This window comes from Anolis carolinensis, chromosome 4 (genome assembly GCF_035594765.1).
Source record: "Anolis carolinensis isolate JA03-04 chromosome 4, rAnoCar3.1.pri, whole genome shotgun sequence".
NCBI classification, from domain to species: Eukaryota; Metazoa; Chordata; class Lepidosauria; order Squamata; family Dactyloidae; genus Anolis; species Anolis carolinensis.
Genome location: NC_085844.1, coordinates 87505628 through 87518818, shown reverse-complemented (window position 1 = coordinate 87518818; position 13191 = coordinate 87505628). Strand labels below are relative to the sequence as shown.

General features: G+C 36.9%; 2 protein-coding genes across 2 annotated transcripts in view; one reads left to right on the top strand and one right to left on the bottom strand.

The window, feature by feature from the left end:
• The window catches only part of cdc73 (cell division cycle 73), a 159704-nt gene that overhangs the window by 62187 nt on the left and 84326 nt on the right, over positions 1 to 13191 (bottom strand). The window lies entirely within an intron of this gene.
• Positions 4850 to 11462, top strand: b3galt2 (beta-1,3-galactosyltransferase 2). The gene is made up of 2 exons (XM_003224816.4): positions 4850 to 5472; positions 9733 to 11462. The coding sequence occupies exon 2, from the start codon at positions 9862 to 9864 to the stop codon at positions 11122 to 11124; it is 1263 nt and encodes a 420-aa protein (XP_003224864.2). The 5' UTR covers positions 4850 to 5472; positions 9733 to 9861; the 3' UTR covers positions 11125 to 11462.

Sequence of the window (13191 nt, the reverse complement as noted above, 5' to 3'; positions counted from 1 at the left end):
CATCAGCAGTTTTTCATTCAGTTGTTGGTCCCTTAGAAGTCTCAGGTACTACAGTCTCTGCTGGGCATGCTTAACCAACGCTGCCATATGGGTGCCCCAGGTCAGATCCTCCTTAACAGTGGCACCCAGGAACTTAAAATTGGCCACCTGCTCCACTTGGTCTTCATTTATGAACAAAGGCTGAATTGCTGGTCTGTTACTTCTATAGTCCACTATGAGCTCCTTGGTCTTATTGATGTTGAAAACCAGATTATTGTCCCTGGACCACGAGAGCAGCCGATCCACCTCAACCCGATAGGCAGACTCGTCCCCTTAATTCTTTCCTGTTCTTTGAATTATTCACTGAAATCAAGTTTACTGAAGGTCTTAGCCTTTAGATATACTATCCCTATACAGCCATACTCTTGAAAAGCTCTACTATGGAGACAATTGATATTCTTTGGAAGCTAAACAGTCTTAGTGCTATTTGATGAAAGTCCACTTTGATGATCTTCCATTTGAATGGAATGCCATGCAGCAATACCAGGAATTTCAAGGTGTAGTTAAAAAAGGCTCCTGCCCCAAACCCATGAACGTTGATAACAGTTAATGTTGATAATCTGGGGCTACAAGAACCAATTGATACAGCATAAGAAAGCTTTCGATGTTCTTGGTGATCAAAAGAAACCACAAAATCTTTAAGATTGAACTGCTTTTAGTTAAGAGGATGGACAAACACAACATAATGATTTGGGTCTCTTGATTCCTTAAGCTGGATTTCAAAGCTTTCTATGTTGCAGTCACTTGCAGAACTTCCTTCACAGCAGGGGTGGAATTAGATTACCCTCCAGATATTGCTAGTCTGCATATGTCAGCATGGCCAATGGTGAAGAATGCTGGAAATTACATTCCAACATATTGAGGGCCATACAATTCCACGCACATTCTAGGTGAGCCTATATTTGCAGATAAATATTTTAAGTTAAGAACTTCCCGATTTAAGGTTCAAATCTATAGAACAGGCCTGCTCAACTGACGGCCCTCCAGCTGTTTTGGCATCCAACTCCCAGATTTCCTGGCTATTGGACAATTCGAGTTATCATAATTCAGAAATGACCTGAAGGCACACAGCAACTACATTATCATTCACTACTACTAGTCCAAACACTACAAAAATATGTTATATAACAATGTAGGTTTTTCTGTACAAACGTTATGGTGGAACCTTGACTTAAGAGTGTCCCAATTGAATAGCTTTTTCAGCTAAAAGCTGTTGCTTGGCCTGGGTTGGCCTGACATAAGAGCAACATTCTGAGTTAAGAGCTAGCTCTTGTCTGCTTTGGGAGATTGCTGTTTGCTTTGCTCTTGTCTGCTTTGGGAGATTGGTGCCCACTTTGCTCTTGTTCGCTTTGAGGAACTTTGAATTAGTTGATTTTATGTGATTTTATGTTTGGTTTCATGAAGAAAGAGAGGGAAAGGGAGCAAGAGAGGGAAGGAGGCTGGAATGAGTACAATATGAAGAAAATGATGCTTCTGCCTCTTCACTATGTGCTTCCTTGCCACAACTTTGTGCTTCTACCATTTTAAAGTTGATCTTTATTTTTTATTGTTCCATGTGAATATGCATGTTTTGCCTTGCTGTTACACTGGCAAACACACCTTTTGTTGTTTCAAATGCATTTCACATACTCTATTGGTAAACTTGGGAAGAGGAGAGCTATGCATTTTTCAGTATACCAATATCAGTAGATCACAATCAAAGTATGCAGCTTCTTTAAATGCTGATTTTTATTTAGATATCACTTGAAGGTTTAACTACTGTTCTGCTACCAAGGCTCACCTCCATGAGCTCAATTATTTCAGGAGAAAGAATGTTCAATTCTTAAATCATGGATATTTTGATGCAAACTATGACAGATAACTTGCACCCATTCTTCTAAAAAGCAGCTCCCTTCAAAAGAGCAAGTATATTGCAATACTGAATCCTATCTGCATTTAGGATCACAACTAGCCTCAAAAATGATTTTAAAAATATGAATACTTTTATCCATTTTGTATTCTTAAAGTGTACTGAAGTCTTGTTATTACCCAACTAATCTTTATGGTGGGAAGATGAATCCAGTATGAAGACTTTCAATAAATAATACCTCTTTGTGATGTCTACCAGATAAAAGAGTGTTAACCCATTCAGTAGTTATTTATTCCTGTCCTCAGGGGTTTTTACATAGATTCTGTGTAAACCACAGGAACTAGCAATAACAGCCATTCAGTTACTAGATATTTGTAATCCTATGCCATAAACTATTATCTTTGTTCTTATCATTTTACATTAAACTGGATCACTGCCAAAAATAACTCATTTTAACTGCAATTTCAATGGAGTGCAATATCAGATCAGTACAGCAAGGAATATTAAATATTATATAACTAAACTGAAGCTTTGTGTCCAGAAAACATGTTTTCCTGAGATGCTGCCTATAAACTGCATTAGGAACAGGTTGTATTTAAATTTCTTTATATGTGATATGCAGAAAGACTAATCTAATTTAGAAATATATTGGAAATAATATTAAAGTTATATGAAAAGTATTTATGAACATTATGATATGAAAATATTGCCTTTACCTCAACTGCTAAACTGCTCAAGCCAATAAGGAAGTATGGACCAACAAGAGAAATGAGTAAACTGGCTCAATTCATGTCCCTTCATTTCCCATGCTCTTCTTAATATGATAACTGAAAGGGCTCACAGCCCAAATTAACAGGGGATTATCATCCCTCCAACAATCCCAATCAACATGTTATTGTGAATATATGTTAGCTAAACTGGACACTTAAAACTTGTGTGACTTTGCTCTAGCAAGCACTAGAACCCAGAACTGATATCAGAGATTATTTTGATAACATTCTGGCTAATGGATGAGACAAACACAGTATGGGAGAAAAGGGGGAAGAGAAGGTAACATGGGAGGATGTGGGGAGGGAAGGGGAAGTACTGGGCGAGATGAGGAACTGAAATTATTCTTTCTCTATCAACTTGCTGGACTGGGGACTTTTTTCAGAGAACACTCACAGACCCCTTCCCTTGCAGCAAGTCTAGGATAAGCTTTCATCTTAACGGTGATAAAATTTGCTCTCTATCCCCCTCCTCTAACATTCACTTTGCAGATGGCAATCCATGCGTATCTACCACAGAACTATAAAACAGTTCCTAGTGTTCATGCCCATTGTTCATTAATTTATATGAAGAAAATGACAAGCAATACATGTGGAGTTGTTTATCGTCTTAAGCTCCATGCCATGAAAATTTCAGATTCATTTGAATAAATTACAAGCAATTCTTTGGTACAAGAATGAACCAATTTAAATAACAAAAATCGAAATTATTACCTATGTTTGCCATCTGCAAGAATGGAAGTACTGTAATTTTGAAACACACAAACATTTTCAAGTAGTCCTCCACCCCATCTCCCCGAAGGGACTTGGGGCAGCTTACATAGGGTCGAGCCCAGGCGGAACAGACAATATAAAAAACAACAAAATACAAATCAAAAAAACATATAAAATCACATATACAGTTAGCATACTTAAAAAAACAAATGAATGTTGTGTTTAGACTTGGTACCCTTCTCTCAGGAGATCTCATTTTGTATATGTAAATATTATAGAACGTGAAAAACCCAAAACCCAAAACACTTCTGGTATAGCCTTTTTTGGGTAAAGAAAACTCAGCCTCTATTCATTATCAGTGGTAACACCTATATACCTCATAAATTAAAGGGCAGTCACATTTGATACTTCTTTTAAAATATGAAAAACTTCAAAAATAGGTCGTTCTCAAATAATTGGAAAGCTTGGCTTGTTTCTCCTGCACACTGAGTAGAAATTCTTCATTCTTTTCCTATAAAGCTGTCTCTCTTACCAAAACTCTGGATATAATTATGATATTTGTACTATTTATATGATCTGAAGAGAAACCAGATATCTGCACTATTATCCCCATGAATAGCAACTTCTATCACAACTACTAATTTCTTAAAAAACTCGGATAACCCAAAACGTGCCAGCATTTCTGACACATTAGATATTAAGTACCATTTGAAGTATATATTAATCAAACAGTATATTATACAGTACATTATGTATTTTCAAATTGAACTTTATCTAAGCTCTGATAGAAAAGGAATAATTTCCATAGTAGAGATCAGGATTAACATGAGCTGAATGAATAATATAGAATTTTTTTTGAGAGAGAGAGAGAAAGACAATGCAATTCAGATAGTTCTCCAACCCCAATTTGCAGTGTTATGATATTTCTGCATGAAGGAAAATTGCAATACCATATCCAACTGTCAGAAGCCATTTACATTCATCTTAGAGCATCACAAAGTTCCATATCAACAAATAAGAGTGGTGAGAAAGCACAGGAAGGTAGAGGTTTCACTTTGAGAGGCAAAAATAACACTCAGTTAAAAGAAAAAGAACAAGAACACACACAAATGAGTAGATTCTGGGAAATGACACAAGCCAGTATATTAAAATAGCTTGCAGTACTCATTCAATGCAGAATTGTGCTTGAATTCAAATAAAGAAATATCTAATGTTTAAAAAATGCCTGTGGAAAAATAAGATGCAGGATTAAGAGATAGAAAAAGATATCTGATTAAAAAAGCACTCATCAATTTGATCCTCCTCATCATAAGCACTCTCTCATTTTATCCATCTATTGCTGCACTGGCTATGAGTCTATATCCTCTACCGAACAGAATCAAAAGCACTAAGCTTTCTGGCTGCCTTTGGATTTAGCCCAAATGAATGCAAACCATCATGTGGGACCCAGCCAAGCAATGACGTGAAATTCTGCTCTGTCAGAAGACAGCATCTGTCAAAGTCCACATTTAAACTGCCGCTTGCCTGTGCAGCAGCTGACGAACTATGGATTGGATTTTGCAGAACAAAACCCCCAGCTAAATCTCCCCCCCCCCCCCTCCACCTTCAAGTCATCCCTTTTGGTCACTGCCTAGCAACAATGAAGGGAGAAGGGTAAATCCCATTAACAAATGCAGGCAAACGGCTCCGGATTCTAGCTCTTGCTGTTTTGCCTGGCATCGCCACTAGAAATATGGATCCTGAAGAGAGAACACAGCACTGCATTGTCCAACAAGGGAAACACCGACTGTAAAAGCTTCAATGCTTCCATTGTCAGCAGCAGACAACGCCGGTCAGAATGGAAGCAATCAGCACTTCCTCCTTCTCTTGAAAGATGACCAGAGGAAAAGCAAGGCGAACATGCTGGTGAGCACAGGAGGTAACGGAGCAGGAAACATACAGATGGATGCACTGGATACCTTGAAAAGCAGTCACAGGCAGCCGGCTGCTGTGGGAGGAGATATGTGTATGGCTGATAGCATCTTTTTGGCTTCCAAGGATGGCGTGCCAAAACTGTTTGCAGTGAGCATAATCCTTTCACCACAAATGGCCTGATCAAGGAAGGTATGTCAAATCATTGCATGGTATTCCATTAAACTGCATGTTCTGATAGCAACATACCGAGTGCTGTCTCTCTCCCTTTCCTTCCCCCCTCCCTCCCAAACCCTGAGCTTCCCATCAATGATGAAGGGGGATAAAAATGTAAGAAACATTCAAGGGGATGCCACTGCTTTTTCAATTCTCTGTTTATAAATCTGTTCCGTGTTTCCAAATGGCAAGGCTTGAGAGCATTGGGAAAGGAGGAGGTAGGGTTAATAGAGAGTGTGGCTATGGTTATGAAAAATTTTATTTGATTTAAGAAATGCTCTGTTAATCAAAGTAGGTCAGATGTAATCCTTAGCTACTGTAATTTTTAAACACTAACAACACAGCTATGATACGAGAAGCACTGGAAACCAGAAATACAGATGAGGCAGTCCTGCTGCAAATTCCATACCACCCTCAGCCCTTTTGGTATTTTACGTATTCCCTTCATTCCCAAAGTGACATCTAATTAATATTATCAGCGACTCCTGGCTTTGCACACACATACACACACCCCTTCAAAAGAGCTTCAGTAGAGTGATTTGAGCCCTGAACACCAGCATCATAATCAACCAGATCCCATAAGTAATGCCGATAACCACTGCGATCTCAGAAAAAAAGCTGTTTCCTTCAAGATCAAGTATCTGTCACATCACTCCAAGTTGTACCTAGCATGTGATGTCCTGATCATTTCAGCATTAAAAAAAACGACAGCTAAACTGTCATTTCCAGGTATTTAAGCTTGGTGGTTCTATACAGAATGCCTACCAATGAAGACCTGATACGAAATCCAGCTTACTTATCTGCAGTAAAAATTTAAGACCTGAATCTATAGCAGTTAAAAAGTCCTTTAGTGCCAAGAGTGCTTCTCTTTAAAAAACGTACCCAACAAACAATACTAAATCATTAAAGAGGGTTCAACATAAATGTGTTTTCTTTGCCCGAGGCAAAACTAACAGCCAATAAAACTACTATAAATGCAAAGAAGCTTGATTTTAAAAAAAGCACTTTGAAAAGGAAAGACACAATCAGAAGAGAATTTTAGCTACTGAAAAACAAGAACCTAGGAAAAACGTGTATTCATCTATTTTTGTTAAGATTTAATATGATTGACATAAACACTTCTTTCATTTCTTGTAAATCATTAGACAGATAATGTCAAGCCTGACACAAGGCCCTGCATCATACAGTTATTTTCTCTTGTTCTTTTTAATGCATTAGATCTCAATATTTTCTTTCTGGTTCTCAAGGAACAAAATCAAATGTGCACAAACAGCATAGATACCAATACTAATCCCAATGGTAATCCACTCTGAGCATGACAAATGGAAATTCAAGGTGCAAAATAGGATAAAAGTGTATATTTCTTAACACAGGCCTAGGTCCAAAAATGTTTGTTTCATGGCACAAACAGAATGTACGAAGGGGTTTCACCCCATGGAACCGCTCTGCAGTGGCTTTAAGAGGAAACCGAATGCTAGAAAAGCTGAAGTGCCTACATAAAATACCAAGGACAGTCCTCAGCCATGATAATTCTGTATTGTGCTGAGAAACCAACTAGACGTTGAAATTCTATACATCAACTTGTTTGTCTTAGTATAACAACATGGTGGGTACATCTAGGATGAAAAACTAAACTCTACTCAGAAGATATAAAGTATTGATGTAACACCAATAAAGGTATTAAAATATTTAAACTACAGCACTTTCTTTTTACTGACAGCAGCCAAGTTATGCTAACAGTATTTCATACATGAGTTTTAATACATTGTATCAAAATGGGTTCAAAATTAAGCCAACTCATAAGAATCTAACAGGATGACAAGATCAAGACACTGATGGCTGTCAAAAACAAAATATTAACTTTTCCTGTACATTCCTAAAAATACTGAGAATAACATGCCATCTTGTTTTAGGGAAGTAAAACCATTAATAAATATATAGCAGCTTTACCAAACATAATATTCGGTGTAGACACCATGCACTAACATTAGTTCTACACTTTAGATATTAAAACAACTCTCTTCAACAGACTGCATATTTCCCATGTCCTATAGCTCCATCCAGTTGTACTAGTAAAAATTGAGCCTATTGTGGTTAATCCACATGGAATTAACATAGAACTGTGCAAAATAAATTCATTTGCCTTCGTTAACAGGGATTTTAAATAAAAGAAAATAGTATTTACATGAGTGTTACTCGTAATATTAGACTTAGGCCCAATTACATAAAAGTTTATCAATCAATTCACCCCAAGAAAAAAAAGGTGTTCAAATATTGTTTTATCTAAATCTTTCATGTATTTTAAAGATATGTTTGTACTTTATGAGATTAGGTAACTATGTTTTGAGACTAATTCATACCTTTTTTGCTTCCATTGATAACACAACTGAGGACTCAAATGCACAGCTCAGAAACTATGTACAGATATGCATACTGCATACTACAAGTCAGAACTGACTCCTCAGTTGCTCCTCCTAGTGGTAGATATGAGATGAATCACAGCTTTTGTTTCAAATAACCTAAGACTACCATCAAGATATTCAATCATTTGCAATGAGTTTTAGCCCATTTACAGACCACTTGATATTTGAAAGATTTTAATCTTCCTCTATAATTTAGAAATCTGTTAATTTCAATCCAGATATATTGTCAGGTTTCATTCAATGCATTTTATGTTCATTTTTGAACCAGAACCCCTCTTTATGATTTAATATTTCTTCTTTTCAGTGTCAGTTTTTAAAGGTGAGAGATATATACAAAAGATGCCCCAGACATCATTGTTCCTTTAAATAATCCAAACACTGTCCTAGAGAGATAGCAAAGACGACAAATAAATCATACATTTGCAATTTAAAAAAAAATACCCCCCTCAGCATATTTTTTACTAATCAAAACCATAGGGTTTTTAAGAAAATTAAAACAAGCTAAAATGGAAATCACAAATGATTGTATATCTTGAGGCTAGAGGCTCATTTGAAAGATGTGATTGAATGTTAATATTTAGTACTATGAAACTGCCACACTGAGTTACTTTTTCAACACCATAAGGAAAGAACAGGAGAAAATGAATTATAAAGTTGGGATTAGAGCCCAGGGAGCACACAAAGTCTTCCAACTCCATCTTCCAAATGAATACTGATTTACAGTTTCAGGCTTATGAAATAAGACGAAATTGCCGATACAAAATTCAGCAGTTTCATTTCAAATATTATGGTATTCATATTTACAAGTACATATTTAAAATCTCCAATGAATGACAAAACCGAAAATTAAACAATTATTTTAACAACACAACACAACTGTACTTGCCCACAACAAAATCAAACAAAGGCAATAATCTGTTCTAGAGAGAAATGTTAAAAAGCATTATGGGTGTATTAGTGTTCAGTATTTGTTAATGTCTGAAGATGGCACAGTGAGGTTACTGGGCTCTGAAAATTAATTCTGACAGACACAACTTTGCATTGACTTTCTGAACGCAGCAGGGGCCAATGGAAACAAGCCGGGCAATGTACTGTGACTAACAGAACTCTGCCACAATCAACCTTGCACCGTCTGTCCAACTACCAATACATGAACGTTTTGCAAAAAGGGCTTCCAACGGTGAACCATAGTACCTACTGCATATCAAATCAGTTTTAATTAATGCCAATAAACCTTCCATCTGGTACAAAGACCTTTACAATTGGCCTTTCCCGAGAACCTCATTGCCACCTCACATTTGCTGTACGTTGGTCTGATTCAAGTCACACTCATGTTTTTAAAACCAAGCAAGTTTTTTTTACAGTATGATAAAAACATACAGGGAAAAGTGGAAATATTAAAAGCTATTTTTAAAAAATATTAACAACCATAGTTAGGGGTCCAATGGGTTTTCAGAAGATAGGAAGCTCGAAACCCCCAAGCAAAGAATTTCATTTTGTATTGTGGATTTACTCATCATCCTTATAACACACACACACCTGTGTGCAGATGAACATGATGCAAGAACATCATCAGAAAAATGGGATAATAAAAATAGGATGTTGTAAAGTGGTTTAGGGCAAGGGTTTGCCTCAGATTTGTCTTTCAGATGTTAAATGGGAAAAAGTATTCAACCTTAATTGAGTATATAGATCACGAAAAAGTATGATTATTAAAGCTTGCCCCTTCTTCTTGTAGTTTTTCTAAGCTGCACACAAGAGGAAGGGGAAATATCAAAGGCTTGTTTACTAAACATTTTCTAAACTTTTGCAGAACTAGTCATTCAATAATGATCTGTCTACAATGGAAGAAGAATTCTAAGGAATAGCAGTGGATTAAAAAATCAACCCAGAAAGCATCTCTTACAATCATCTTCACACCCCATTACTGGATATCTACAACATGCTTCAGTGGAGAAGGAGGCATTGCTGCTTTGTCAAGATGACCTGGAATACCAAGCGGTCCCTGTTTCGCACCCACTTCATTGGTTTACTTTCTCTTGTGTTCCTTTTTGCTATATTTCTTTTCTTTAATCACCATGACTGGCTGCCCGGGAGAGCTGGATTCAAAGAAAACCCCGTGGCTTATACTACACGGGGATTTAGATCGACGAGAAGCGAAACAAACCACAGTTCTTTGAGGACCATTTGGAAGGATGCAATCCCTCAAACCCTCAGGCCGCAGACTAATTCCAACAACACAGACTTATCACCTCAAGGAGTTACTGGTTTAGAGAATACACTCAGCGCCAATGGGAGTATTTACAATGCGAGAGGTACCGGACACCCAACTTCGTATCATTTTAACTATATCATCAACGAGCCTGAAAAATGCCAGGAGAAAAGCCCATTTCTAATACTGCTCATAGCTGCAGAACCTGGCCAAGTGGAAGCTCGACAAGCAATTCGACAAACTTGGGGGAATGAGAGCCTGGCGCCTGGGATCCAAATGGTTCGGATTTTTTTACTGGGTTTAAATATTAAGCTAAATGGATACCGTCAGCGAGCCATCCTTGAGGAAAGTAGACAATACCATGATATTATCCAACAAGAATACTTAGATACTTACTACAACTTGACAATCAAAACACTTATGGGGATGAATTGGGTTGCCACCTACTGCCCAAATGTTCCATATGTTATGAAAACGGACAGTGACATGTTTGTCAATACAGAGTATTTAATACACAAGCTTTTGAAGCCAGAATTGCCTCCTCGGCACAAATACTTTACAGGCTATCTAATGCGGGGTTATGCACCTAATCGGAACAAAGACAGCAAGTGGTATATGCCACCTGATCTTTATCCAAGTGAACGCTACCCTGTCTTCTGTTCTGGGACTGGCTATGTATTTTCTGGAGATTTAGCTGAAAAAATCTTTAAGGTCTCACTGAGTATCAGACGTTTGCACTTAGAGGATGTGTATGTGGGCATCTGTCTTGCCAAGTTGCGAATTGACCCAATGCCCCCACCCAATGAGTTTGTCTTCAATCACTGGCGAGTTTCTTATTCCAGCTGTAAATACAGTCACCTAATTACCTCCCATCAGTTCCAACCCAGTGAACTGATGAAATACTGGAACCATTTACAACAGAATAAGCACAACGCCTGTGCAAACACAGGAAAAGAAAAGGCAGGCAAATATCGTCACCGTAAATTGCATTAGAAGGGACCCCCCTCCTAGATGTATTCCTTGTTCAATTTGTAAAAAAATATATAAAAAAATAAAAAATGGCTGAAAGCATGTACAGAGGGGGAAATGCTGTGCTTAAGTAGGACAATATTTGAAACCAAGCACTTAATGATGTTTGAAAATTATTTTTTTAATTTAAAATGGAAATTTAAAAGGGAAAATCTAATTCTTGAAAATTGTATGATGGAAGTATTAATCAAAAGGTTTTCAAAATGGGATCAAGATATTTGTGTTAATGTGCAATAATAAGCATGCACAGTTTGGTGGTACAATTGCTAATTTATGTGCCAATAAAATTAATTGCTCTAATATTCCATATTAATTTTCTTTTCATTTTAAATTACTTTGTTCCTACTTTTTCCAACAACGACCTCTAACTTTAGAACCAATAAGGTAACAGAAATGTACGTGTCAATTTCAAAAGTATCTTGTGTAGAATTTGGATTCTTTCCAAGGGCACTATACCTAGGTAACAGAGGACAGAGGTTTCTCCCCATGTCCTTCTACAGGATCTTCTGCTTCAACACAGATGTAAATTCTTGGTCCAACTGGGATGCAACATTTCATATTGATCATAACTTTGGGCACTGAAATGTTCTTAGTGAAGAGTTTAAAATAAAACCTGTCATTATTGAAAACAACTATGTATTGTCATGTGACAACATGTCATGCCATCCTGGAATTTTTTAACTGATGTTATATTAATAAGTTGTCAAAACTGGGGTAGGAGAGGAGAAGGAAGCTAGAGCATTTGGGGGGGGGGGGGGCCTAAACAGAAATTTCTATTTTTAGAATGTGTTACATTTGGCTCTGTTTTCAAATGTGACAGACATGACATACCTCTTGTCTGAAGTAGTCCATCTATACAGTTTACATGTAGTAACAGCTTACTTTCATAAATTATTACTCCTGTTAAATAATATTGTGTACACAGACCTGATCCTATGTTCTACTATGTAATCTCATGATATTACGTGCAACCAATGAGTCTTTATGTGAACATGCAAACTGGTTCCCACAGAATCGAAGGAATGCTTTAGTGCTTCTGTGCTATTCTCTCCAAACAGAGGACACAATGGCACATGCTGATGGGTTTGAGTAACATATACTGCATTATTCTTCATCTCATATTAGAGAAAAGGACTATCATATAGCCCTCATCTCCCTTTCCCTTGAATAAAGGAACAAAACATATATGGAAGAGTTGCATGAAATGATTCTGCTACATTTTTGATGAGTCTGCAAACAAAAATTGTCCTTAATATTAAATCACTGCTCAGTTTCTCATAACCATACTTTCCTTTTTTTAGATATTTTTAGAGACCCTACAAGGAATTGAGGAGGACCACTTTGCCCGAACAACTATGAGATTTCAGGGAAATCTACTTAGCAAGTCTAAAGGCATCACAAAAAGGTGCCATTCCGATGACTTGTTTCCCCAGTCTCATTATAAATATTCTTCCAAGCCCTTTTCATTACACTGCAGTACTGATGACATCAGCCAACTTTTAATCAAAATCAATGCTGTTGCCTATTACATTATATTGCTGTAAGCATTCTCAAAAGGTACAGAATGATTTAGTTTAAATAATCAGAACCCTCCATCTCAAGAGATAAGTTTGAATACTAGCTATTACCTAGGATTACAGTAGAGTCTCTCTTATCCAACATAAATGGGCTGGCAGAGCATTGGATAATTGAAAATGTTGGATAATAAGGAGGGATTAAGGAAAAGCCTATTAAACGTCAAATTAAATTATGGTTTTACAAATTAAGCACCAAAACATCATGTTTTACAAGAAATTGACAGAAAAAGCAGATCAATATATGGTAACGTTATGTAGTAATTACTGTATTTACGAATTGAGCACCAAAATATCTGAATGTATTGAAAACATTGACTACAAAAACATTGACTACTAAAATACAGACTGTGTTGGATAATACAGAACGTTGGATAAGTGAGACTCTACTGTATGTTAAATTCTCAGTCCTGAACACGAAATACATTTAGAAAGCAGAAATGTATACTCATTAGAA